Source organism: Castor canadensis, chromosome 5, assembly GCF_047511655.1.
Source record: "Castor canadensis chromosome 5, mCasCan1.hap1v2, whole genome shotgun sequence".
Taxonomy (NCBI): domain Eukaryota; kingdom Metazoa; phylum Chordata; class Mammalia; order Rodentia; family Castoridae; genus Castor; species Castor canadensis.
The window spans coordinates 181633178-181661167 of NC_133390.1; the positions used below are offsets into that span (position 1 = coordinate 181633178).

Below are 27990 nucleotides of genomic sequence, written 5' to 3' on the forward strand. Positions count from 1 at the left end.
CTGGGAGCAAGGAGCCCAATCAGGGAGAGTGTGGCAGTAGGATGTCCTGTGTCCTGTGACCATCAGGAGCCAGTGGCATCTTCTGTCTTGGGGCACTGACCCCCAGTTTGTACCTCTGCACCCCACTGAAGCCAACACAGGCAGGTAGGGGTCAAGAACACCTAGAATCCACATGGACTTCTGGTCCCTGTCTCAACAGAGTCCCAGCTGATCCAGCTAGGAGAACTGAGCACTGGGGCCACACAAATGGCCACACCATGCTAAAGGCGTACCCAGGGCCACCTGGGCACCCAGACTTGTCCAGCTTAGGGGGACTCTGGCTTTCAGAATGTTCTTCTTTCCCCTGGTGGGCCCTTCCAGGGGAGCAGGCCAGGTACTAGGAATCCCTCTTCAACATCACTCATCTTCTGTTTTTTCCTCCAACCTTCGCTTTTGGCCACAGCTAAGGAAACGCTGAGTGGTATGGTAAAGTTGACTGGCTGAAACCCAATCACAGGGCCACCTCTTCCCTGGGTTCACAGGAGTCACAAAGCTGACAGCTTGCAGTCAGGAAGCATGAGCATCAAGCATCAGAGCCCTACCAGTTTCCTGCTCCAAGGCAGGCTGGAGCAGCAATGGACAGTGTGGTGTGAGGTACCCACCAGGCCACCAGGTCACACTTGGCCAGGAAGAGGCAGAATGGGAATTCTGCAGGCCCCTCCAGGTGAGAAGCCCCAATGTCAACCAATTCTACTTCCTGGTGGTGACTTCCTCCTCGGCCACCAGGAGAAGCATCCCTAAGGGACCACAGCCCCACACAAGGCTGCCAGGTCATGGAAGAGATGGAACCTCCAGGAAGGAGCTTCCTGCCTGTCTCATCTCTGCTGTCCCCAGCTCTTGACCCTGCACCCACCCAAAGCCTCCACGGAGACCTTGCTGGAGGAGGAGACTGTGGTGCGACGCTCACAGAACCCTCTGGTTCACCCAGCCTTCCTCGCCTGAGGCCTGGATGGCAGCATGGAGTCTTGGGAGCTCCCCTTCACCTCACCTCCCAAGCAAAGGACAAAGCAAATGAAAAGGGGGCTCTCAAGGACTTCCTCTGCCTTGCCAGTGAGAACCTATGGTCAGACCTACCCTGTGTACAAGAGATATGGTGCTGCGGTGTTTACAGGGGCAGAAGTCAACTCAGAAACAACCTGAGAGAGCAAGCAAGCCCCAGCTCTCCTCACCTGCCATCTTCCCTGGGGTGAAACTCCAAGGGAATCAACCGTGAGATGGCCCTCATCCCAGTCAGCACGCAGGGGCCCCGCTCAGCGATGCAGGGAGCCAGCATCCACAGAAAAGTGCCCATATTGGAACTGAAGATGCCCAGGTAGAGCAAGGAGATGCTCCATGGGAATGCACACGGCAGGCCAGAGCGGAGCTTGCAAGGCTCCTGCGGCCCCACACTTCAAAACCCTCTGGTCCCTAAGCAGCCTGACCCAAGCCCCTGCTCCCGAGTCCAGCTTGTGGCCAGAAGCACCCTGGACACAGATCTGGGCAAGCAGGGCAGCTTCAGCCAGGGTCCTAGCAGGCTTCCTCCTGGGGCAGCCCAAATGCCCACATCCCTTTCTGGGATTGCAACAGCCTCCCAGCAAGTGCCCACAAACAGGATACATAGGGAACCAAGGGCCCATGGGGCAAGGGAGAGGGGACCCTGCAAGCCCCTCTCCCAGTGGAGAAGGATCCAAAGCATGCACAGGTGCAGATGCACAAGCATGCTGCTTGGTGCTGACCGGCCACATGCACACGATGGGGGTTCTCGCAGGTGGGCACTGCAGCTACCTGCACGTGGCTGGGCTGCACCAGCCAGGAGGGGGACGGGCAGGATGGGGAGACCAGGAGGCAGGGGCCCCAGAGCAAGCAGGAGGACAGACGCCTTCACATACGGACAGCAGACAGGGAATAGGGACAGGAAAGGTATGGTCAAGGTGCAAAGGGTAGGGGCTTTTCCACCTTCCTGTTTCCAGTATGCCCTAAACCAGGCCTGCAAGTCAGAAGGGGCAGCCATGGCCTTGGGCTCTGGGGGGTCTGAAGAGCCCAGAATACAGCAAGCTACCTCCCTCGGCGAGGAGCTGGCTAAGGATTGGTCCTCCATGCCTAGTAGAGGTGCCAGACTGACCAGCTCCAGGGGAAACTCTCCCTGAAGGGCACTGCGTTGTGTCCAGAGCAGTGACCCTGGCCAGCCAGCCCCTGTTCCGGCAGGGCAGGGCAGGGCAGGGTTGGGCCTGGTGTGGAGGAAAGAGGCCAGGCTCCCAGCTCCACCCTGCGCTCTGCGTCAGGGGAGTCAGAGCTGGGTGGGGAACCACCGTGGCTCGTCCCAACCTCTAATAAGCAGGGCGGGCAGGGGCGTGCAGCGCGGTCAGTCCGTGCGAGCATTGCGTGGTACCTAGAGTGTCCGGGGCAGCATCCACACAGGCACCCTCGGCACGGTCTGCCTTTACTGGAAATGAGGAGAGCACAGTTAGTCCCGGGGGTGGCAACAGGACCCGACCAGAGAGCAGGTACACTGAGGCACCACAACCCCAGGGAGTGCTGGCTCGTCCCCAGCTGCAGAGTTTGCATCTGAGCAGGGACAGCGAGAAGGAGTGTGCGAAAGTCTTCCACAGCCTGGAAAAGAAAACAGTCCCCTATTTTTGGAGAAAAAGAATCCCTGGGTTTTTCCTCCAAAAATACCTTTTCCTTCCAAAGCCAGAGTTTGGGTTCATGTCTTAAACGATGTATTTTTTTTGCTGTACTCATGCCAACAAAAAAAATTAATACATGAGATAAGACTTTGCAAAAGGCTAGTTGTGGATGGACACCATCCAGGACTTAACGCTGCGAAGCATGCGCACGTTAGAGAAAAAAATGTGTGGTTTAGCTTTGCAAACCAATCAGCGAGGTTTCGCCATGCCAGCCTGTGGCCCGGTCGGAATTGGGCCTCAGTTTACCCAGGAGGCAGTAGCTGCCCCTACCTGGAGAAGAAGCTCAAGAGAAGGGGACACCTGGATTTAAAAGGACTTTACCTAGTCCACCTTGGCATGGAGGCCTTAGCAAGAAGAGCTCCATGCAGGGGCTTTAGAAAAGGCCCCTGTCAACTTCAAACTTTCCCAAGAATCCCACAAACCCTTAAGGCTCATTTCTTCACTAGAATATGCACATTTTAAAGTGCAAAATGAAAATAATGAACAATTACAAAAATCCCTTCTCCCTCTCCCTGCCCCGCCTTGCAAGTAGTGCCTAAAGACAGTACTTCTTAAACTTTGCACCTAAGGAACCCAACGTGTACGATGGTCTCAAATCAAAAGCAAACAGTTTCTGGGGACAGTGTTCACGTCTGTTTTCCTTCCCCACTTATCTGAACACCAACCAACGGTCCCTGCTATATGCTGTCCACACAAGCATCTTTCTAACAGTCACAAAGGACACACTAATTCTAACTGGGAGTCTTCTCACAGAGTGCCCTGATGCCCAGGGGGCAGCAGCCTTGGCCTCTCCCCAAGGAAGACCCTGTGCACCCATGGGTTTCTGCCTTAGTTTCCCGAGGGGCTTGGCTTCCAAAAAAGCAGGCAGTTTCAGGTTCCTAGTCGTTCTGAGGTTGTGGGCTGAGGTTGGACGCATGTAGCAAAGCTCCTGGTGACCTGGTCCCAGCACTTCATCATGCCCCCTCCCTACTGTAGTACCCAAGCCCAAACACAGGGCTGCTGCCTGGAAGGTGCTGGCTCCCAGAACTTTGAAGAACCCTAGTTTGGATCCAGCTCTTCCAAGAAGCACCCTCCCTGGACTAAGGCCCAGCTCTGCCATGGGGACATGTCTATACCTGCACAGTCTGGCAGGGTAGCTGCCGGCCACACGGGGCACTGAGACCCAGGGTTGACCCTCTAACTGTCCATTTTAATGAATATCACAGTGCTGACATTTTATAAGAGACAACATGGCCTGAGAGCCTGATCAGAGCTGGGTGGGGGCGCTGCTGACAAGGCTCTCCCTGAACACTCCCTGCCTGGCAGGATGTCGAGGACCCAACATGACACTGTTCATTCTCTTTGGGTTTGAGGCTGGCTCTGGGTTTTCCCTGACCCCATTAGTCAAGTAAAGCTTTATCCCCTCTGAGAATGCCACAGACCTCAAGCCTCAGGCACAAGCTACAGGCAAGTCCATGGGGTCCAGAGCCCATGGGGGTACAGAGATGTCCAGACACTGGCCAAGGCCAGGCAGGACAGGTGGGCACTGAAACATGCAGACACCTCCACACCTGTGAAGAAGAGGAGATCCACACAGACAAGAGGGACAAAGCCGAGGTTGGGGGCTCCTCCAGGCACGGGAGCAGGAGGCAGCGATGGGACATGGGACAGGGGATGGAACCACAAAGGACAGATCACAGCAACACAGGCCTGAGCCCCTGCCCACCCTGGCTCCCTCAATCCAGACCCGGACACACACTCTCCGAACGACTCCAGCCCAGTAATGAGGATATTGCCAGGAGCTGAGGGCCCCAACCAGTCAGGGGCTTTCCACCACATGCCTAGATCCTGAGTGAGGCCAGGAGTGTGCACAAAGGACACACAGAGACAGCTGAGGGAGAGCCCTGGGTCCACACCAGACCCATTAATATCAGTCTGGCCTAGCCAGATGGGGTACAGGGCTCCCACTGGACTGAGCCCAGCAGGCAGCAGGATGCTGGGGAGCCAAACTCCCCTTAGCAGTTTACAGAACATGCCCCTCGCCACGCAGCCTAGGGACAGCCCCACCTGCTACTCGTTACCCAAATCGCAGGCCAATTCTCTGCTCCCCACCTATGCGCTAGGCACTAAAGAGGGGCTGTGACTGCCCCAGGCAGAGGTCAGAGATACCACCCTCCATTACCTGGCCAGCAGGTGTGCACCCCAGAGAAGGAGATTCTCCATTGACAGAAACTGCTCCTCACTCCCATGGTCCCCAGTTGCCCATCAGGTGCCTCAAACCCACCAGGAGCTGAGTGTCCCTGCTGGGGCCCTGGGATCCCTGCCCAGTAACAGCCCCAAAGTGCCACCCCAGTTGAACATGTTATGAGGCATCCCAGGAGGAGGGCCAGGTTGATGGGCATTGGCCTCAGGTAAGGGTGTGGAGGCACAGGCAGGCAGGGACCACCGACACTCAGGGAAGAGACAAAGGAGTGGCAGGGGGTGGAGCAGGGGAGCCACGGAACATACCGGAGAGCCGGGGGCTCCCGTGGTCCTCACCTCGAGTCCTGCTTTCAGGGTCAGCACCTCATCCCAAAAGACAGAGCAGACGAGAAAGGGGCCCGAGAAGGGCAGTGACAGTGATTAAAAGCACTTGGGGGCAGCAAGATTTTCCAGATGGGGCAGGAGAGGGAGAGAGAGAAAGAGAGAGGCTGAGACGAGAACCGCACACTATGGCAGCAAGCATAAGAGCCTCTGCGGCCAGTCACTCCCAGCAAGGACACAGAGCACCAGGTGGGTGGGGGCAGCACAGAGATGGGCAGAGAAGCCTCCAGACTCATTTCCATCCGGGGCCATCTCTGTCCACCTGGGGCAGAGCTGAGGGTCAGCTTGAATCACAGCCTCAGCATCCACCAGCTGAAGGGGCTGGAGCTCCCCCATGTCCCACCAACTCCCAGCCCTCGGATCCCTAGGGGCAGTGCTGAGAGAGGGCTGGACCAGGGCTACCTGAGGGTGGCAGTGAGGAACCAGGGTGGACAGTTCCCCGACCTGGGGCAGTGAGACTGGGTACTCCTTTTCTACTTTGCCCCATCCAGGGCCAGGGCACTGGCTTTCTTATCCCCTTTTGTCAAGGGCAATGCTAGGTTCCACACTAGCCAAGGTGGCACAGCTGGCCACCTCTTTCCAGCCAGTTAGTGTTCTCAGTAGCCAGGGTTTCTGGTCATTTGTCGTCCTTTTCAGCTGGGACAATCTTTTCAATTCAAGGCACTACCTGCTATGCACTCCCCTTTCGTGAGATTGGTGAGGGGTGGGGCGGGGTGGGGTGTGTGGCACGGGGATCATGTCTTTCTCCAACCATCACAGAGGATGGAGTTTGGCCCAATTGTACCTTCCCCCACCCAAGCACACCTAAATGCATGTCCAGCTGGGTCACTCTAAGGTCCAGGAGGGCAGGAGGGGGCAGGAAGGTGTCCATCCGACTCAAGGTATGTGCAGCCAGAGTTATGCAGTAACATGTGGAGGCAGGAAGCACTGAGATGTACCCTGGCTCTGTGGGCTCAAGAGCCCAGCAGGGAGGCCCCACAGGCTGGAGCTTTGGGCTGGACTTTGTGAACCAGTTTTGGTGGTCTTTTCAGTGCTAGGAAGACAGTGGTCAGTTCCTCCTTCTCTACTAGAGCAGAGCTGGCAGTGAGCTCCACCTAACTGGCCTGGACAAACAGCACCTGGGAGACAGGCAGCATTCTGGGGAGGTTGGAACTTCCACTGAGGGTGAGAGAGGGGAGAGGGCATCCACCCCCCTCGGGAGGATAGCAAGACCCTCATGCTTTCCTATTTGTCAACAAAGCAAGGTCCTCCGCCAAGCGTGTGGCATGACGGCCCCTCTGCCAATGTCTAGTTCTGGGTTCTCCTCCTTGCCTGACCCAGATAGGGCTGAGGGACCCCTGCTCAGGGTTTTTAGCTAACAAGCATTGGCTCAGACCAACTGCAAATTCAGGCTGCATCCCTGCAGGAAATACTCTAACAGAAATCCTAGCCTCAGGTTCCCCTGGGAGCTGGGTTTGTAGGTAGGTGGGGGCTCACCCAAGAAGCCCTCAGCTGCTTCAGAATGAGTCCAAAGCCCTCGCAGGAGGCTGTGAGCAAGGAGCAGTGACCCTGGGCTGACTGGGACACATAGTGACACGCTGGCACATGGAAGCACACAGGGCCTGCATGACAGCCCTTGCCCCCTGACACATGGGGCACACACAGAGGGAGCAAGGCCAGATGGCAGGCACACACACACCAGGCAGCTGGAGGCAGGAGGGACTGACCTTGGTGATGGCTCTGGCTGTGGCTCCTTCCTTCAAAGAGGAACAGAGAGTTAGTTGCATAGCTCTGACAACCCCAGGAACATCTGATAACCAGGACAGGGGACTTCCCTCAGCACCCACCTAGGATCCCCCAGGTCCTGACACCCATCCGTCCGCACACTCCCGTGTCGGGCTGCACGTGAGGGGGCCTTAAGGCAGAGATGCTGCCCGCCGAGACCCTATCCCCACAGGGGCCACAACCCTCTGCCCCAGAGGAGGCTCCTACTCCGCATTTATGGTCACTCATTTCAACAGAATCACACTAATTTAAGAAAGTTTCAAAAGGAAATGTTTGCTAAAGAAAGCTCTTGACCTAATGGAATTTTTTTCTGTGTAATCTTATGCTGGGGGATGAATTAATTGTCCAACAGTTTTGCCACCATCCACGAGTCAGTGTTTGTTCCAATGCCAGGGTTTATCCCCAGGTCTGCTTGCCTGGCTGTTTTAGCCATCTGTCTTATCTGGGGTTGATTACTTCTACTGGTAATAGTCATTATAAAGTGAATGAAAGATTGGTACTGGACCTTCTGTAGCTAAACACAGGAAAATGGGGAGTGATTTCACTCGGACCTTCGGAGGGCAGCATGCAGGCCAGTTTGCTGTGATAGTAAGAGGGCTCTTCCAAATAAGAGGACTTCTCAGTGTACTTCCTAATCCTTTACACAAAGGTACTGTGTTGCCACATGGCAGACCAGTGATAACAGAGGAACAGGGTATGGTCAGGCTCCCTGCTTGGGCCTGGGGTCACTGAGGATGCGCCCCAAGCCACTTGGGCTCTGTTTATGCCCTCAGGAACAATGCACCTCAAAGAGGGTTGGACACATATGCATGGACAGAGCCTCCATGGGGCCGAGGCCTGCAGTCATCTGGCAACACCACTGGGAACTCAGATTTGCAGAGCTGCTGAGGATGCTTGCTGGCCTGTGGGGTGCTCAGCCCAGCCACAGCCCTGGGGCTTACAGTTCATCTCTGCCTTGGCTTTCTTAGCTCTTATGTCAAATTACCATGAACTTGGAGAATTTAAGAAATAGAGATTTATTCTTTTTGGGTTCTGGAGGCCATAAATCCAGAGTCATGGTGTTGGCAGGACCATGTCCTCCAATGCACCAGGGAAACTCTGCCTGCCTCTTCCCGCTCTGTGTCCTTTGGCACACAGCTCATCTTTCCAGTCTCTGCCTCCATCATCCCCTGGGGTGCTCTCCTGCATCCTCATGTCTCCTCTGCTGACCCTCATACAGATGGCTGCCCTGGAGCTGAGACTCACTGGACAATCAGGATCTCACTACCTCTGGCAAGGCCCCTTTCCAAATATGCTCACATCCACAGAGAGTCTGGGGCATGGAACTATCTTGGGGGCTAGCATTCAACCCTCTGCAGTCCACTACATGCACGTTCATCTTAGGTCCTGAATACCCTCACCCAAACCAACATCTCCCAAAGTCTCAACCCACTGCAGCATCTGCTCTACACCCACAATCTCCTCTGAATTCTATCAGCTTGTCAAGTTCCACATTCCATCACTCAAATCATCTACAGCCCTTGAACCAGGAGGGCTCCGGGTGCTATCACCCTGGGGCAAAGCTCCTCACATGACCATGAATCTCAAAAAAGAGTTATCAGCTTGTTAACTACAATGGTAGACAAGCATGGAATGACACTCTCTCTCAAACAGGGAGAAGGAGCAAAGGTGACCCTGGCCACCCAAGTTTGAAACCTAATGGACAAATTGCACTTGGCTTCAAGCTCTGGGAATAACCCTTGGCTCTTGCCTCCATCACCCTCTGCTCTGGCTGTGGGGCCCACCCTACCCAGCTCTAAAGGGCAGCACGTATTGCCTCACTCCTGCTTGCAGACCCCAGAAACCCTATGGCCATTCTCATTTCATTTGCCTCCCTCCTTTTCAGGCCACACTGGCAATGTTTCTGCTGCCAAAAAACCTGGGGGACCCAGTGGGACCCAGGAGAGTCCTCTGCACATCTATCCTGGATAACCATGCTGGCTTCCTTCTGGGCTGCAACATAAGTGCCATCACCTGACAGGAAGGCATTCACCTCACTCATCCCAGGGTTAATCCATTGATGGGTTCACAGCTGAATGGGTTGTTAGGAAGTGGAGCCAGGCTGGAGGAAGTAGGTCACTGGGGGCGTGCCTTTGAAGGGTATATCTTGTCTCTGGCCTCCTCTGTGTCTGCTTCCTGGCTGCCATGAGGTCAACAACCTTCCTCTATCACACCCTTCCACAGTGTTCCTGCCTTACCATAGGCCTAAGAACAATGGAGCCCTTGACCATGGGCTGAAAACTCTCAAACTATGAGCCAAAATAAACCTATCCTCCCTTACATTGTTTATCTCAGGTATTTTGTCACAGCAACAGAAAAATTAACAGCTTAGTACTTCTGGCAACACTCTGCTCATGACAATAAAAACTTCTTCTGTCATGATCTTTACTTCCTTTGGAGCCCTCACCACAAGCCCCATTGACACCACCTCTTCAAGGCAACATGGGTTTGTTCCAGCAGGTACCTCAAACCTCCTCCAGCCCCCACTCAGTACCCAGTTCCACACTCACTTCCACATTTTTAGGGGTTTCTTACAACAGCACTTCAAAGTCTGCACTGGTTGGCTAGGGGGTCATCAAGAAATGCCACAATTAGGTGGCTTGAGCCACACAAAGTTATTCACAGTCCTGGAGAAGAGAAGCCTAAAACCAAGGTGTCACAGGGCTGGGCTCAACTCCTGGCTTCTAGGAGAACCCATCACCTTTTCCTGCAATCAGTGGCTCAAGGTGTCCTTGGTTTGTAGTCACATTGTTCCAGTCTCAGCCTTCACTAGGCCTCTCCCCTGTGAGGCCTCCAAACCTCCCTCTCCTTTTATGGACAATGTAATTGCATCCAGAGCCCACAGGGAAATCCAGGATGATGGAGACGGTATTCACAGGTGCCAGAGAAGCAGTTTGGGGAACAGGGTCCACACTCAAAGTCACTGCAACCCTTCTGTCCTGCTGAGGGCTCTTCAGAGACAGAAAATGGCTTGGGAACAGGCTGGCTCTCCACTTCTGTTGAGGGCAAGCCCTCTGCACACCTTTCTCTGTACCCAAGCATGGCAAGAGTCACTGGTTTTGTAATTAAAGGAAGATTAGGAGATGCCACCAGTATATGCATCACCACCCAACACTGGAGAGGGTGCAGGGTTGGAACACCCCTTCACACTTGGGCCCTGAGGATAAGCCATTAGCAGAGCTTCTAGCCCTACTCCTCACCCACACCACCTTCCCTTGTGTCTACCCACTGAACCAGTGGCTCCTCTGGGGACAGAAGCTGCAACATGGCTAGCAGAAGTAGGAAGAGAAGTCACCAACATCACTAAGATCAGTAGCCAAACACAGCCCAGCAACTCCCTAGAGTTCAGAGGCTACTATCTGGGGCCAGCCCCCCGCCCGGGCTTCTTGCCACCGGCCAAGTCAGCTGGGGCCTCTGAAGAAGTCTGAGCTGCCTGTTCTGCCCCAAAGCTCCAGCCCCAGCCTGGGAGACCCTGCACTGACCTGAAGGTGAGTCCAGATTTACTCTTGAGGTTCCTCAGCAGCTCCAGCTGGTTGAGAGGTGGGATAAGTCTGGATGAGAGAAGGAGAGGGGAGTGAGTCTGCACAGGAGCTTCAGCTCAGCCCCTATCATCAGCATCCACTTCACCCACCAGAGCAGGCAGCAAATACCAGGGGGGGTGGGGGTGGCCAGACCTCCACACACACCCCACCCAGGGCCCTGGGCTCAGTGTTTCTGCTTCTGCCAAGCCCCAGGGCCTTCTTTATCCTCTGAGCTGCTCCTGGGGCTTGGGCCCTGGATGTGGGCATTTCCTGTCTGTACCCGAGAGCCCACCCTTCAGCATGAAGCCAGTCAGAGATCAGAGCCCAGGTTGGGGGACTCCCAACCCCTGAACATCCCCAAGGGGCAATGCAGCTGAAGACATAGCACCCCAAGACATTCAGGGCCTCAGGGTCCCCGAGCTCCTCTGCAGAGCTTTCTTCCTGCCAAGGCGGGGACACTGCAGGGGACAAGGTCACAGAAGTAGGCTTTACTGGGCAAAGAGAAGTTCATTTCTGGGCTGTAGGATGAGTGTTCTGGATAGCAGGGGACAACCTCTGGCCTCATCAGGCCCAGTCGCCCTGAGGACCTGGGCAGGTGGCCTGGCTCTGCTCCCCTCTCCCTAGACCTGGCCACACACTCCCCCGAGTGCCACACACCTGGCTCCCGCCTTCCCGCTACTCCACAGCCTCAAGGACAGAGTTTGACCTCAGGGTCAAACTCCTCCCTCCCCACTTCACTCTGCTTGGCCACCCCACTCTCCACCTTAACCCTCAGTTGCCACGGCGGCCTTGCATACTTTGCACCTTCTTTTAGGGAGAAATCTCTGGAGGATGGTAGACCACAGACCCTGACCACTCCTGTCCTGACTCATCCCACACCCTGCTTCAGGATCCCTTTACTCTGCAGAGCCTCCTGTGCCCATCTTTCTTGACCCTCCAGCCGCAGAGTGCAACACTTGTGCCCTTGTGCCCGGGGTCCTGTAGCACAGTTAGCCACCTCCAAGCCCAGCCCTCACCCAGCCCCACTCTCTAAGTGGCCACAGCCCCTTTCTGCATCTCTGCATTCCTCTGCCCACTTCACCCAGCTCCTGAAACTTCTTCCCATCCTTCTGCCCCATACTGCTTCATACTGCAGACCTGCCCAGCACCCTTGTCATTCTCCTACTCCAACACTCAGTTGTTCCCCAGGGCCTCCAAAACAAAACTACTCTGAGCCCACTGGCCCAACTAGCCATATTCCTGGCCCCAGATCCATCCTTGCTCCTCTGCCCAAAAAGAGCCTCTGTGCACTGGGATGCTCACCCCTAGTCCCACCTGCTCTGGACACCACCCCCAGAGTGGTGGGGGACCTCTGGTTATCTGGCCCCTCTTAAATCTATGGGTGTCCCTCCAGCAGGTTGCACAGGCTCCAGCAGGTAGAGCTGCCCCCAGCCCCTCCTGGCTTCCCGCCACCCCCAGCCCAGCAAAGCCAGGCCCTGGAGGGGCTTTGAAAATGCTGGTGGGGAGAGGGAGATCCTGTGAGTTCTTACTGCCTCTCCTCCTCCTCCTCCCCTTTCCCCCCTGTTGCCCTTCCCCCAGGTCACCCATTGTCCAGGTGGGTCAGCACCAAGCAGGAGCCAGTGGCCAGGTTGATCAGCTCCTGCCATGGTGCAGCATAAGCCTGTCCATGGGAACACAGGTGGTCTCCCCACCCCTTGGCTACCCACCCCTGGGCCTGGAAACAGCCCTCCGCCATCGGCCCACACACAGGCCCAGGTTAAAGACACAGGACATCAGCCTTCTGAGACGTGACGCATGCCCAGAACACACAGAGCAGCCACCAGGGCAGACACACGGGGCTGGGCCGTGCATAGCCTGGTCACCTCTGGGCACATGGAAGATGAAGGTACAATGTGCCAAGGGGAGGGTGGCAGGGATCGACACCAGGAGACAACATGGGCTGGTCTGCGGGTTCAGCCATCTTTAAAGACAACTCCAGCCACGTAGGCCAGGGTGGGCAGCTGCAGATATTCGGAGTGTCTTTTTCTTGGGTGAAGCCTGGCTGGAGAGATAGGCAAAAGGAACCACCCAGGCCTAGAAGAAGTCTCCAGAGCCCAACGCAGGCCCCTCGCCTACAGGGGAGCAGGGAGCCCAGGGGTCCAGGAGGAGGACACTGTTCCCATGGCCAGTTATACCTCTGGGGTCTGGGCAGGAGTGGGGGTGGGGGCAGACATGCCCGTGGGGCCTGACCTGCCACTGCCCAGTAGCTCCTCCCTCCTAGGAGTGGAAAGCTTGACCTCCTCACCCAGTCCTCGTGAAGGTTAGCCAACGGGTCACTGCTCCACAAAAGGAGCCTGGGCCCACTGATAGGGCCCTCCTGGCCTGGTCCCCAGGGGGGTGGCCCTACTCTGCAGGGGTCGCTGTGCCACCATCCAGCACAGGGAAGGGACCCTTGCCCCCATCTGAGCAAAGTTTCTGTTTCCCACCTTCTCACACCAACCAAAAGCACAGCCTGGGAGAGGCACAGATGAGAGGTCACTACCTGAAAGAGGGGGTGGCTGCTCAAACAGCTCTGCTCCCAGGGCCTGGACACTTCCCTGATATGGGGGGAACTCAAGCTCAGGGAGGGAAACCCCAGAGGCAGGCAACCCAAGCAGGGGCCCTCTTGCGGGAGCCAGCTTCCACTGGCCTGGGATTCTGGTCTGGGATGTACCCTTGGCTCTGGACAAGGGTCCCCCAGCCACATGGTGAGGCCCACAACCCCCACGCTGCTCTGTTCATACATGGGGTCATGGGGTGGGAGAGGAGGTGGGGGGGGGTGCACAGCTATAAGACAAGGCAGAAAGCAGGCCAAGAAACAAAACACGGACTGGAGTAAGGAATCCAGCAACAAGGAAGCAGCCACTGAGAAAGAGCAGGAGCCAGAGAGGGAGGAGAGCTCACACTGGGTTAGGGAGAAACAGTTGTGGACTCCAGGCAGGGAAGGCTGCAGGTGACAAGGTTGACAATGCCCAGCATGAGGACCACAGGGGCGAGTGCTCTGGGGCCAGTGGATGGGCCGTGGGGGCTCCTGAGGGCTCACCCCGTACCTGCCCCACAGAGAACAAGAACCACACACACAGCTTCTGACCCATGCATGTCCTACCTGGAGGCCCCGTAGGTTTGAGTTTGCGAGCTTTCGAGTGTTTTCACACACACACAAAGGGAAAAGAACCAAAATATTTAAAAGAACGGGATAAGAAAAAGAAAATGAAAAAAAAAAAAAACAGTCGAGGGAAGTGGGGGAAACAACAGAACAAAGAAAATTAGCAGAGGCCCAGTCCCGAGCACAGCACTGAGTGACACTGGACGCCGGAGCTTCCAGAAGGACCAGCAGGGCCAGTCCCAGGCTCAGTGCTCCAGAGGAGCCTGCAGTGGATGCTGAGGGAGGGTCCAGGCAATGCCGCTGTAGAGGACTGGTACCAGTGGAATGGCCTCTGGCCATCATTGCCATCAAGACCCTCAAGATGACCCCAGCCCAGAAATCCCAGGTGAGCTCTGTGTGCTTGAAGAGGGCTCAGGTGGACAGCTGTCTACTTCAGAACAGAGGGTAATGGCAGTGTGAGGCCCACTCTAAGGAGTCTGACCCAGCAGCACAGGCTGCATGGACTGTGTGCACAGACCTCAGTACCTCACCTTAGAGCCCAGCACACACAAGTCTTGGTGGTCCACCTGCCCTCTGCCCAGCTAACCTACAGAGCCTGTTGAGGCTGCTCCCGATGGCTCCAGAGAGGTCCGTCCTGTCCTCCTCCTCTCCTGCCCAAGGACTCCAGGGGAGGGGTGTCCTGGGCTCTGTCCAATTGGGGGCACCCTAGATAATGGAGTTTCCTAACTGAGACCCTCACTGTGGCTAGGGTCACGCCCCTTCCCCCACACAGAGACCCTGGACCTTGGTGGAGGATGGGGCTCTGACTGCCTTCTGCCTAAAACTTGGACCTACCAGTCACTATCGGGGCACAGTGCTGGAGGGGGTCCAGTGCCAAGGCTGCATTTACCTCGTAGGGTACCCTGAAGAGGGGCCTGTCCCCAGTGCCCACAGCAAGGGACAGAAAGCAAAAGGCAGGGAATGAGAGTGAGAAACAAAATCCACAACGCTAAAAAACAAAAGAAAGAAATTAATTTGAAACAAATCACACACAATTCTTTTTTGAAAAATACATTTTAAAGGAAAAAAAAGCAAAAGTCAATCAAAATTAATGAACAACAGAAAATGGGGTTTAACAACAACAAACGGAAATTAAAAAGCAAAGCCACGGTGGAAGGCAGGCAGGCAGAGCTGGGCGAGGTACCTGTACATGGGGACAGTGACTGTGCGCTCGTAGTACTGCCATGTAGAGTGCAGGTCGGTGCGTGAGAGGTTGGTGGCGTAGAACCTCCAGGCGGACTGTGGAGGGAGACAGTCTGGATCAGTGTGGGGCGGCAGCAGGGCCAGGGCAAACCCCTTTCTCAGGGCCTAGCCCACACGGTCCAGGCGGCAGGGGCTTGGGCAGAGGTTCAGGCTGTAGTTCTTGTGCAGTCCTGGCTCTTGTCTTCACTCCGCAGCCTCAGTTTACCCTTGAAGAACAGGCAGGCAAGATGCCTGCCGATGCTGGTGTAAAGTAGGGGGAGCTGACCAACGGATCGGCCCGTGGCTCGCTGCGGTGAGTTTGCAAGAAGCCTTGATGCTGTTTTCCTTCACTGGGTCTGGCTTGATGCTTGGAGGGTCTGTCCACAGTGGTGACCTCACTGCCCTCCCTAGTCCTAAGGGGATGTCACCCTGGACCTCTGAGTGGGGGCCTGCGAGGAGGGAGTAAGGCAGGGACACACCTTCGGCCCCTAGGCACAGTAGCTCCAAGTGGGTCTTGAATGTCTTGAACTTACTACATAGACTGACCTCCACTGGCCTGGGCTTCTTCCTCTTCCCTACCCTTTTGTGTGTGATGGAATACATGTAACGTAAAGCCCACTGCTTTAGCCGTTTTAAAGTCCACACACTGCTATGCACCCATCACCACTAGCTAATTCAGAACCTTTTTGTCCCTCAGAAAGGAACCCCACATTGCTCCCCATTCCCTCCTCCCCAGCCCCTAGCAGCCACCAATCCGCACTGGTCTCCAATTGCCTGTTCTAGAAACGTCTTGTAAATGGAATCACAGCACAGGGCCTTTCTTGTCCTGAGCACGGTGCCCTAGCTTCACGTTCTCCGAGGACTCCTCACACTTTGTCATGCATTCACCCACGGGCGGACACGCGTTGTTCCCGTCTTTTGGCTGTCGTACAGCTATGAACGCTGCACAAGCTTTGGGCTGAACACCTGTTTTCAGTTCTCTGGGGTCTAAACCTGGGAGTGGAATTGCTGGGTAGAATGCAAACTCCAGTTTGCCTTTCTGAGGAGCCTGTGTGGTGGCTTTCCAGAGAGCGGGGGTTCCAATGGCTTCCTCCACGTTCCCGCCAACGCCTGCTGTCCTTTAATTATTTAGGTTTTCTGAGACAGGTCGCACTCTGTATTTCAACTATCCCAGTGAATGTGAAGTGGCATCTCATGGCTTGATTTGCATTTTCTAATGACCAGTGCCTTTGGGCTTCTTTTCATGGGCCTACTGGCCAGTTTATTTTCTTTGCAGAAATGTCTATTGAAGTCCTTTGCCTAACAATCTTTTGGGTTGTCTTTGTCTTTTACTGAAGGGTTGTAAGAGTTCTTCATGTGTTCTAGATACTAACGCTTTACCACACACCTGATTTTAAAATATTTTCCTCCACTCTGTGGGTTTTCTTTTTCCTCCCTTGAGAGTGACCTCTGATGCACAAGTTTTTAATTTGATGATGTCCAACTTGTCTTTTTTTTTATTCATATGTGCAAACAATGTTTGGGTCATTTCTCCCCCTTCCCCCCGCCCCCTCCCTCTCCCCCCATGCCCAGCAGAAACTATTTTGCCCTTATCTCTAATTTTGTTGAAGAGAGTATAAGCAATAATAGGAAGGAACAAGGGTTTTTGCTGGTTGAGATAAGGATAGCCATACAGGGAGTTGACTTGCATTAATTTCCTGTGCGTGGGTGTTACCTTCTAGGATAATTCTTTTTGATCTAACCTTTTCTCTAGTTCCTGGTCCCCTTTTCCTATTGGCCTCAGTTGCTTTTAAGGTATCTGCTTTAGTTTCTCTGCGTTAAGGGCAACAAATGCTAGCTAGTTTTTTTGGTGTTTTACCTATCCTCACCCCTCCCTTGTGTGCTCTCGCTTTTATCTTGTGCTCAAAGTCCAATCCCACTGTTGTGTTTGCCCTTGATCTAATGTCTGCATATGAGGCAGAACATACGATTTTTGGTCTTTTGGGCCAGACTAACCTCACTCAGAATGATGTTCTCCAATTCCATCCATTTACCAGCGAATGATAACATTTCGTTCTTCTTCATGGCTGCATAAAATTCCATTGTGTATAGATACCACATTTTCTTAATCCATTCGTCAGTGGTGGGGCATCTTGGCTGTTTCCATAACTTGGCTGTTGTGAATAGTGCTGCAATAAACATGGGTGTGCAGGTGCCTCTGACATAACCTGTGTCACAGTCTTTTGGGTATAGCCCCAAGAGTGGAATTGCTGGATCAAATGGTAGATCAATGTCCAGCTTTTTAAGTAGCCTCCAAATGTTTTTCCAGAGTGGTTGTACTGGTTTACATTCCCACCAGCAATGTAAGAGGGTTCCTTTTTCCCCACATCCTCACCAACACCTGTTGTTGGTGGTGTTGCTGATGATGGCTATTCTAACAGGGGTGAGGTGGAATCTTAGTGTGGTTTTAATTTGCATTTCCTTTATTGCTAGGGATGGTGAGCATTTTTTCATGTGTTTTTTGACCATTTGAATTTCTTCTTTTGAGAAAGTTCTGTTTAGTTCACTTGCCCATTTCTTTATTGGTTCATTAATATTGGGAGAATTTGGTTTTTTGAGTTCCCTATCTATTTTGGTTATCAGTTGTCAGTCCTTTGTCTGATGTGTAGCTGGCAAATATTTTCTCCCACTCTGTGGGTGTTCTCTTCAGTTTAGAGACCATTTCTTTTGTTGAACAGAAGCTTTTTAGTTTTATGAAGTCCCACTTATCTATGCTATCTCTTACCAACTTGTCTTTTGTTGCTTGTGCTTTTGGTGACATACATGTATAGGAATATAGCTATAAATATGATGAACACCATAGAGCATGTTTTCTTATAAGGATTTTTAGTAGTCCAGCCTGCCCTTGAACTCACGACCTTCCTGTCTCTCCCGAGTGGGATAATTACAAGCCTGCGCCATCACATCCAGCCTCATCTTTTAAGAATGGAAACCTAGTTGTCCCAGTATGATCTGTTGAAGAGACTGGTCTTACCGAATTGGCACCCTTATCCAAAATCAACTCACCACACACGGCTTATTTATGGACTTTTCACTCTACTAATCTATATGTCTACCCTTATGTAAGAATCACACTGTTTTAGCTATTGTAGCAAAACTTGAAATCAGGAAGTGTGAGTCCTCCAAATTGGTTGTTCTGTTTCAAGATTGTCCTGGCCATTCAGAGTCCACTGTTCACTCCACATTCATCTTAGGATCAGCTTTTTCATTTCTGCAAATAAGGGTATTGGGCGTCTGACGGAAATTGCACTGGATCTGTGGATCATTGTTGTTAAGACCATACTAACAAGATTAACTTCCAATCTGTGAACATGTATGCTTCTGCAGGTCCTCATAATTTCTTTCAATGATGCTTCAATTTTAGTGTACAAGGGCCATGTGCAAAAGCCATGAGACCCAGGTAGGCTGACTTCCAGAAAAAGAGAGATAGCCCTCAAATATCCTGAGGGCACAGTGGGCACTGGTGTCTCCTCTGGAGCTTTCCCTCTGGGTCTTTTCCTCCCTGGGATCCGGAACCACACCCAGGTTATAGGCTTCTCAGAAAGTCCTTCCAGTCCCTCTTGCTCCTGAGGCAGGGCTGCTATTGTCCCCATAGCCCAACCTTCAGCCTTCAGACTTGAGGGAAGGTGGGTTTCCCTCAGAGGAGGGGCCCTTTGATCAACTGCTCTGCTGAAGCAGCAGACTTCACCCTGGGGCAGTCATCAACTGGAGATGTGCTGAAAGCTCTGGAAATGCTCCCCTCACCCACCTGTGGGGAAAACCTCCCAGCAGAGCCCAAGACACAGCATATGTCCTAGCAAGGGGGAACGTATGTGCAAATGCAGAAGCAGGGCGGAGGGCATCCCACTGCCTTTGGTGGCACTTCTGTCCTCTGGAGATGTGCAGGCTGCAGTTGAGTGACCTTGATGAGCAAAGAGGGGCTCAATCTATGCCATTCCCTGTACTGTTGAAACCTTTTAGCCATGGACTTGCAGTAGCTTTTTTTCAATTGTCAATAGTGAAGTGAGCTTATGGGCATTTTTATTCTTCTTGGTACTAGTTTGCAATTATAAAACAATATCCATTTGGATTTTTATAGTGAATGATAAAAAACATGCATACATATAGACATGAAAGTAGGCTGGACCCAAGGCCAAGACCACAAGGGCACATCTTTTAAACAGAAAGTGTCAGGAGTAGTCGCTTTCTCCTGTAATTCTAGCTACTCAGGAAGTGGGAATAAGGAGGATCATGGTTCAAGGCCAGTCCAGGCAAAAAAGTTAGCAAGACCCTATATCAATCAATAAGCCAGGTGTGATGATGCACACGTGTGATCCCAGCTACCCAGGAAGTGTAGGTAGAAAGATCTCTGTCTAAGGCCAGCCCAGGCAAAAAAGTGAGACCCTATTTGAAAAACAACTGAAAAGACAAAAGGGGCTGGGGGTATGGCTCAAGTAGTAGAGTGGTTACTGAGGCCCTGAGTTGAAAACCCAGTACCACCAAAAGAAAGGAAGGAAGTGGGGAGGGAGGGAAGAAGAAACAAGAGACAGGGCCACGTCCAGCTGGCAATAAACCCCAACTAACTTGAGGGTCCAGCAAGAATTTCTGCTGTTCAACTAGCAAATTCAGACGACTGATACATCTCCCTGTCCCTGAACAGTAGAACCAGCTGGCTGAGCTCAGGGCAGAATGGCACAATGTCCCCAGCTCAGGCCTGGGGTCACACAGTCATGGCTCAGGCACTCCTCACTACCTGAATGATGACCTAAGTCACAGGTCTGGAACGGGTGTGCTAAGGCATCTGCCTCACAGAATGCTGGAAGGTGACCTGGCAGGTCCCAGAGTAGCCTGGGCTGGACACCCACCAAGGACAGGGCCAGCCAGGATCGTCACCAGGAGCACCTGCAGTGCACCTCCCATGTCTGAACTGTTTCTCACACACGTTCACATTCCCATTCGGGCCCCTGCCAAGGGACAAGGACAGTGGCCCTGTCCACATGGGGAAGGGCCTGAAGACTCCTCAGGCTCAGAAGTCTAACCCACCCTCCTAACTCCTATCTCATCCTCAGGTCAAGGTCAGCATGCTCCACCCCTGGGCAAGACTCACCTGGATCAGACCAGCTGCTGGATTCCGCCTCTTCTCAAAGTGCTTCTGCCGATGCTGTTCCTGGACTTTCAGGGCAAAGCCAGACCCCAAAATGCCCTGCAGGTCACCAAGGTCAGACCAGGTCTGGGACCCATGCCTTCTCAGCCTTTGCCAGAATTCAGGCTTCATGGGTTCCACCCTCCCACTTCCCCAGTCCTTCATTCCCTGGGGACCACACTGGGAGGAACCCTGGGATTTGGGGTCAAGGAAAGCTCTGGCCAGCAGGAGGTGTGGCAGTGCCCACACCGAACTCAAAGGGGAGCCCCCTCCCCTGATCTGTCCACACCAAGGCCACGCCAGCCTCCCTCTGCTGGCCCTGATGGGGTGAAGTCAGCAGAGGCCCTGTCTTCAGCTTGGAATACAACATTGGTCTATGGGAGGAGCCAATCTGGCCAACAGAGCCAGGTCACAAGCCATAGACTGGGATGCCATGAGTGCCCTTGGATTTGGGGAGGCTGCCAGCTCCTAGGTCAGAGCAGCCCCATTCTGGTCCAGAGATAGTACTATCCAGGGGCTGTGGACACTGCAGGGACCCTGTAGGAACCCTGTAGGCCTGTGGTGGCCAGGAAAGCCTGTGGTTGAGAGTCCTGTGGGGAGCCTGTGAGACCCTGTCTCCCCATCAAGGCAGGACTTACTGCAGGCAGAGCAAAGAACGAGACGCCAATGAGGGTGAATGTTGCTGCCAGGAGCCTCCCGTTCCAAGTCTGAGGGTATTTGTCCCCATAGCCAATGGTCGTCAGAGTGATCTGAAGGACAGAGACCCACGTCACTCAGCCAGGCTAGCAATGGCTGCCACAGAGTCCTACAACCCAGGCCAGGTGCCCCTGTTGAGCCCTGGGGTGGAGGGTTCACCCACACTTCTAGGTGTAGCTGGACACCAGCAGCCACTAGGGACCTAAGCCTACACCATCCCCTTCAGGGCAAAATGAGGCCAGGGTCAGTGCTGGCTACCCTTCACTGGTGCAATTTCCCCAAAGCCTCCAAATCTGTTCCCTTTCTCCATGCTGGAGAGGTAGTCCTTCCCAGTGTTCCCAGGTCACTCAGGAAACCACAGCTTTCACATGAGGACTCAACGAAAGGAGAGCAGTCTCCTCCCCAAGTGAATTGCTGACCTGTCTGGCCCCTGGACTGTGCTCTGAGGTGGGGGAGTTGGGCAGTGAGGAAGTACCGAGCAAGCCAGGGCCTAGAGCAGGGGAAGTGTGTGAGGGACCCAGAGATACATGTGTGGCGGTCCAGCTGAGGGTGACATGTCAGCTGAGGCTGAAAGAGAGAGTGGGACTGGGGCAGAGGCAAGAGCGGCGGGAGGGGCTGGTTGGAGCTAGGGCAACAGCCGGGGCGGGGGCAGAGGTGGTGGAGGGGGCAGAGGCTGGGGCAGGAGCAAGAAGTGGTACGGGGGCTGGATCAGGGCAAAGGCTGGGGCTGTGGCAGAGGCAGAAAGCCTGGCCCAGAGGGTAACAAAAGGCAGCAGTAGCAGGTGGGAGGTGATCAAGAGGAAAGACAAATGGGTAGGAATGGACCCCACAGGGAGGTGCTACAGGAAGGGAAGGCTATCCTGAGTCCTGGGATTTAGGCTCAGAATTCTCTTGAGTGGGTGGTGGCAAGATGGGTCCAGGCCAAGCCAGTCTCTCCAGGTGAGTGCGGCAGCAACCCACTTGGGGTGACCTGGGGTGGAGCACGCTCAAGGTATCTCTGCCCAGGCCTGACAACAGTGTGGGGTGGGGGTAAGGTCTCACAGCACACTTGCCACCTACCACAGTCACACCTTCCACGAGCAAGAGGCTCAGGACAGCCTCACAGCCAGTGTTGAGATGTCCCTTGGCTGGGCCCAGGTGGGCCCAGCATAAGCGCTGGGGGATGGGACCTTAGATAAGTAGAGGGAAGGTGAGATGCAACCACGGAATGCTGTCCTTCCCACAGAGGGCACAGACACTGCTCACCAGGAACCCAGTGGTCCCAGCCCAGAGTCCACCCCAGACACATGGAGGACACACTGGGCAGTCTGAAGAACAGGTTGAAGCTGGTGAGTATGCTGAAGCCACCTGGCTGACCAGGCCCACCTACAACACAGCCACGGCCCAGGAGAGGGGCACTGTCAGCTGCTCCCTGTGTGCAGATCTGCACCAGGAAGCTGGTGACAGATAACAGGCCAGGCCTGGGAAACTCACCTCCCACCACCAAACTTCTCTCTTCCCCTCTCCCACCATGAGATTCTGCATGTACCTGTATTCCTGTGCAGTGTTTTGGTTTTTTGTTTTTCCCTTTGGTGGTACTAGGACTTGAACACAGGGCCTCACACTTGCTAGGCAAGCACTTGAGCTACAATGTGCAGTATTTTCACATAACTTCCTGTGTGTGTGTGTGTGTGTGTGTGTGTGTGTGTGTGTGTGTCAGGATTTTTTCCATTCTGCCATCTTTATTTTTTTAAACATTTTTATTAGGATACATTCATTATATGGGGGGGAGGGGATTCATACTGACAATTCTGATTAGACTTATATTGTACATTATTTACAGTCAGTGAGATGTGACTCAGGCCGGAAGGTTTGGGGAATGGGGCAGCCGGGTGAAGCTGAAGAACTCCAGAAGACCCAAGACCCTGGCACCACCGCAGATGGTGCAGGTCGGGCTGGACCAAAGGACAGGTCAGAGGCATCTGTGTGAATGAAGGTGGCCAGGCCCCTCCCTGGCACGCACTGGGCAGGCCAGAGAGGACACTTTCAGACACACGAGCTCAAAAAACCATCCCCGGAAACTGTTTCTTGGCAGCTATAGGACCTGTCCTCCAAAGTGCGGCTCTAGGTTGGGAGGAGGTAGGAGTAGGACCCTGTGAGGCCCCTGTCACAGGGCCTGAAGAGCAAACGGGGCTGGGGGGCAAACCTGGAGCTGCTACAGAGGAGGTGTGCAGCCAGCATCTGAAGTCTGAATCAGGAAATAGGGACATAGGCCTGTTGAGTGGAAGTCACCCCCCCAAAGCCACAGGGGTGCTGGCTGCAGAGACCCAGAAGGGAGCACGGGGAGCTGAATTGGGGAACCATTAGTTCTTTTTTGGCAGTACTTGGGGTTGAACTAAGGGCCTTGCACTTGCTGGGCAGGTGCTCTGTCACGTGCCTAGATCTTTTTGCTTCAATTATTTTTCAAAAAGGGTCTCACAGCTGGGTGCCTATGGCTCATGCCTGTAATCCCAGCTATTCAGGAGGCAGAGGTCAGGAGGATTGTGGTTCGAAGCCAGCCCAAGCAAATGGTTTGTGAGACCCTATCTCAAAAATACCTAACACAAAAAGAGCTGATGGAGTGGCTCACAGTGTAGGCCTTGAGTTCAATCCCCAGTACCGCTCCCCCCTCAAAGAAGGGTCTCACATTTATTCCTTGCCGGCTTGTGCTGTGATCCTCCTATTTACACATCCCATGTAGCTAGAATGACAGGCGCACACCACCACACCCAGTTTTATTGGTCGAGATAGGGTCTCACAAACATTTTCCCCAAACCATAATCCTCCCAAGAAGGTGGAATTACAGGCATGAACCACTGTGCCCAGCCCATCAGACATTTTAAAATATATACAAATATTACTTCGAAAAAATAGATAAAATTTTTACTTCGATTCTGAAAGAGAAGCCTTTGGCCCACAAGAGGACCAGGGGAGGACGGCCGTGGCACCAGCAAGGGGCCCCAGGGCCAGCCAGTCAACAAGTCATGGCAGAGCCTGGACAAATGTGGATGGTCAGTGGGAACCAGGTACATCCGCCCCTGGACCTGGGTCCCTCACGCACTCTCTCCTGCCTTACTCCTGGCAGCCCTGCTTCTTCTGGGGAGGTAAAATATGAGGACACAGAATTCTAGACTTCATGGCCTCGAAAGAACAATCACAAATAAACTGCCCTCCAGCCTGGCCCCCAAGGAAAGCCACCCAGCCTATTTCTCATTGGCTCTGGATGTACAGCACCCACCCAGATAACTGCAAGACCACTTGGCCAGCACATTCAGGGCCACCCAGGGGACAGGAGATTCTGTTCTGTACATTCACTTGTCCAGAGCATCCAGGGAATCAGGTGAGAAGGAGCAGTGAATGGGGAGGAAAGAATGCAGCCTCTTCCCACTACGCACATGGTGATGGTCACAGGCAGCCAGCAGGTGGCCCCCAAGAGACATGTCCACCTAGTTCTGCACTGGGTCTACCCTCCAGGACCTGAGGGGCAGTGCCCATCCTCAGGATGGTGGGTGGGAGGCAGGTGATGAGGAGGAAGCGAATAGTCCTCGGGGAAGGAACAATCACCAGGACTTACCAGGCCCCACCAAAGAGCATCTGCGTAGGTGTCAAAGTGGTCATTCTCACCCTTCTCTGCCAAGTACACCAAAAAGGAGGCCAGGATGAGGCAGAGGAAACCAATGTACCAGGCGGTCACCAATTCCTGCAAGCAGATAGGCCACGTCATCACCACACTAGGATCAGCCTGGCCAGTGTCCAGCCTGGGAGCCCTGCCCTGGGATCTGCATCTCCAGGACTTTGGGGGTTGGACCTCTGTCCTGAGACTAACAGAGATTCAGTCAGGGTGGGCCCGGCCTGTAGCATCAGAGGGGCCGTTGGTTGTACAAAGCCACCCTAGCACAATTCAGCTGCACATCTGAGCCAGGAAAACAGCAGCCAGTAACCAATGGACAGTATGCAGGGCCTGCCCAGGCTGAGAAGCATTTACACTGGCCAGCCTGAGAGTAATGGGACTATGGGGGCCCTGCAGAGATGGCACCCAAAATGGGAATAGGCCCCAGCCAGCATGTACTCAATCCCTCAATACCCAGCACCCCCAGAGGTCCAACGCCTGAAGCAACCATGGTCAACAAACGGCACAGGGGTCGGGAAAACAGGGAGGAACCTTTGGTTAAACAAGTCCACTTTGCCCAAGTCGGCCTCATGGCACAGCCGCAAAGAACCAGGTACTGGCCACTGAGGGACCTGGGACCCACCGAACACAGAACATGTGGCCACAGCCACCCCAGGGCTGTGGGATCCCCTTGCCAGCAGCCACCACAAGCTGCAGCTTAAACAACCACCTGGGCAGTGATAGGCAATGTTATCACTCCAGGCACTCAAAACCAGGAAAGGCGACACCGGACCACAGAGCGAGTGGCTCCAGGGAGGGGCCGGCAGACTGGCCTGGAGAAAAAGAAGCTTTCCGGGGACAAGTGACAAAGATAGGTCAAACTGCAGAAAGAAACCCCAAGAAGAAATGGGAGGAAGGTTCATTTGTATCTGGGCAGGCCCCCAGCCCAGTCCAGATTTGTTGGCCCCCTATCTTATCTGCCCAGGACCTTGGAGCAAGCCTGGGACAGTGGGGGACCCACGTGGACCCCAGCCTCCAGGCCAGGCCCTCCCAGGCGCTGGGCTGCTCACCTTGCTGTGGGCGTAGACCACCGAGCCTAGCAGTTTCCAGGTGCCCCCCCTCCGGTCCATCCTGATCATCCTCAGAATCTGCAGGAACCGCAGGCTCCGGAGCGCAGACGTGGCAAAGACATTGCCCTGGGAGCCGGCGGCCAGCACGGCGATGGAGGCGATGAGCACCATGATGTCTGCGGGAGATGGCAGTGTTCGAGGGCAGCCTCTTTTCCCCACTGAAGATGGGGTGGGGACATCCCCAGGGTGCCGGGGGGAAGAACAGACGAAGCCCACAGTGCATACAAGGTGCAGGTGTGGGGTCTGGGCAGTGTGGATGTCAGAAAAGACACTTGCTATTGTCCACCCTGCCTGCCAGTGAGGTCTGGGACGGGCTGTCCAATACCTCCTCCTCCCAGACATCTAGGCTACATTAGCCATGGGCTCTGACTCCAAGTCAGAGGTGAGAAGAAACTTCCACAAAGGAGCTGCCCCCTCGCCCATCCCTGGTGCCCAACTGGTGACCACTCCCTCCAGGCCTCACCAATCACACAGAACGGCTTCCTGGCAAACTTGAGCCTCCCCCTCCAGCCTCGGTATCGGCAGCAACAGCCTGCAGCCCAGATCCGCACAAAGTATTCCACTCCAAACACCACGATGGTCACGATTTCCTATGGGGGAGGCCACAGCTGAGGCCACCACAAGGCCCGGGGAGGGGCTAGGGCCATCTGGACACTACCAGGTGGGCAGCTCCAGTCCAGAGACAGAGCCCCAGTGCTTGGAGGCCCTGAAGAGGACCTGCAAGCTTGGACCCCCCAGCCAAGCCAGTCGCACAGCAGGGGTCATGGGCTTCTGTACACAGGACCTGGGGCCACAGGGCTGGGGCCCTCTGGGGAGCCTACCTTCAGGCAAGGTGGCCTAAAGACAACCCTCCCCACCTCCCCTTCTGAGATGAGAGTCTTGCCCTGTCTAAAGTGGGTGTCCTGTCTGAAGTGTCTGCCCTGTCTGAGCTGGGGGAAGGGGGGCTGCCCTGTCTGAGCTGGGGGGAGACTCTGCCAGGTGTGAACTATGGTAGTGTGGAAGGTACAGCAGGGCTGAGCTGAGGGAGGATTCCAGGTGACAACAAAGGGGGACCAGTTTCTGCCCAGCATTCAGGCAGCCCTAAGGCAGAGGGTAGGGGGGTATAGGAGCAGCGGGTGGGAACGAATCTCCCTGAAGGGCCCTCTTCCCCATCCCTGTTACCAATGGCAACACGGAAATCACAGTCCCGTTGTCATGGCACCCACCCCTGCCCCATCATGGGGCTGCTATGAGTAAGTATCACAGCCCCCCACCCCGTGCCCACATCTGCCAGGGAACACCCCACAGCTCCTGTGAGGCACCTGGGCTCCAGAAAAGCAACAAGGTAGACAGGGACAATGGGGACTGTGATGTCACCTGTGCTGGGGACTAGGAAGCTGGAGAGGGGTTAGAGGCCACCCCAAAGTATCAGGTGGAGCAGTGTCACAGATGCAAGGACAGCCCCCACCTAAACCTGAGACCAGGCTCACACAGGCAGAGTGGGGGGAACAGAGACACCACTTGTGGGGGCTGGGGCAGAGGTCTCGGCACCAGGCTGCGGTGGGTCCTTCCCATCCCCACGCCCCCTCCACCCACCGCCCAGTGTGGGGCTCACCAGGATGTAGAGGGCACCCTCAGAGCTCTTCTCATACTCCTTGATGGTGGAAAACACGGAGAGCACGAGGCAGGAGAAGACCAGAAGGAACCTGCAGGGCAGGGGACTTGGTCAGCTGGAACGCAGCCCCCAGTCCGACCACCCACCGAGAACCAGCACTGCCAAAGGCCTCACCATAGGGAATGTAAGATGGACACGGTCCACAGTCCCCTCCAGCCTCCCAGGACTCCCCAGACTGCATGGTGACACCAACATGATCTGGGATCCACACATCCTCTTGTCACCCTTGCTGGTGCCACACCCCACACTTTGGCCCTGACACCTCTGTGCAGCCTCAACCTTGTGCTTTGGGAAAATCCCCAAAACTATCCAGGTAAGAAGGGAATAGCAATGTCTGCCCACCAACTGCTACAAAAACAAGAAAAGCAGCCAGACCCACAGTGCCCGCCCTACAGAAAGCATGCAGTGAATATTCACCCTTTTTTTTCTGATAATGCAACCATTTCCTCTTCAGAAGCAGAAAACTTTTCTCTCCCAACTGGTGCTCAACAAGAATTTCTCAGGAAGAGAAATTCTTCTCAAAGTCTCTCCCTTTCTTCTACCTTGTAAGTTATAGGGGGGTCATCCCCACTGACTTAGTTTCTTGCTGTAATTATTTCCCCTCTCCTTTATTACCTGATTCTTCCTGACCCATAAATTCTTCCTCTATGCCTCTTCTTGGCCACTTGGCCTCCTCTGACAAGCTGGACCCCTGCTCCCTTGCCCCATCCCAGAAGGCTTCAGGGGAGGGGGCACCACCTTCTGAAGGCCCCACATGGGAACCCAGCCTGTTACAAGGACACCCTG

The 27990-nt window shown here is 54.4% G+C and overlaps 1 protein-coding gene across 20 annotated transcripts in view; it reads right to left on the reverse strand.

Annotated features, from left to right (window-relative positions):
• Positions 1-27990, reverse strand: part of Kcnq2 (potassium voltage-gated channel subfamily Q member 2) — a 61170-nt gene that overhangs the window by 14855 nt on the left and 18325 nt on the right. For 6 of the 20 annotated variants that reach the window (XM_020173720.2, XM_074075135.1, XM_074075132.1 and 3 more), the window contains exons 2-11: positions 27145-27235; positions 26014-26140; positions 25491-25666; positions 24385-24510; positions 20736-20846; positions 20062-20157; positions 14899-14993; positions 13716-13745; positions 10553-10621; positions 6974-7003 (exon numbers count right to left, since the gene is read on the reverse strand). In XM_020173720.2, coding sequence (XP_020029309.1) covers positions 6974-7003; positions 10553-10621; positions 13716-13745; positions 14899-14993; positions 20062-20157; positions 20736-20846; positions 24385-24510; positions 25491-25666; positions 26014-26140; positions 27145-27235 — 951 coding nt within the window. Of the gene's footprint in view, positions 1-2407; positions 2462-6973; positions 7004-10552; positions 10622-13715; positions 13746-14604; positions 14704-14898; positions 14994-20061; positions 20158-20735; positions 20847-24384; positions 24511-25490; positions 25667-26013; positions 26141-27144; positions 27236-27990 lie in introns of all 20 variants that reach the window. The other 14 variants (XM_074075136.1, XM_074075134.1, XM_074075138.1 and 11 more) reach the window with 5 other exon arrangements.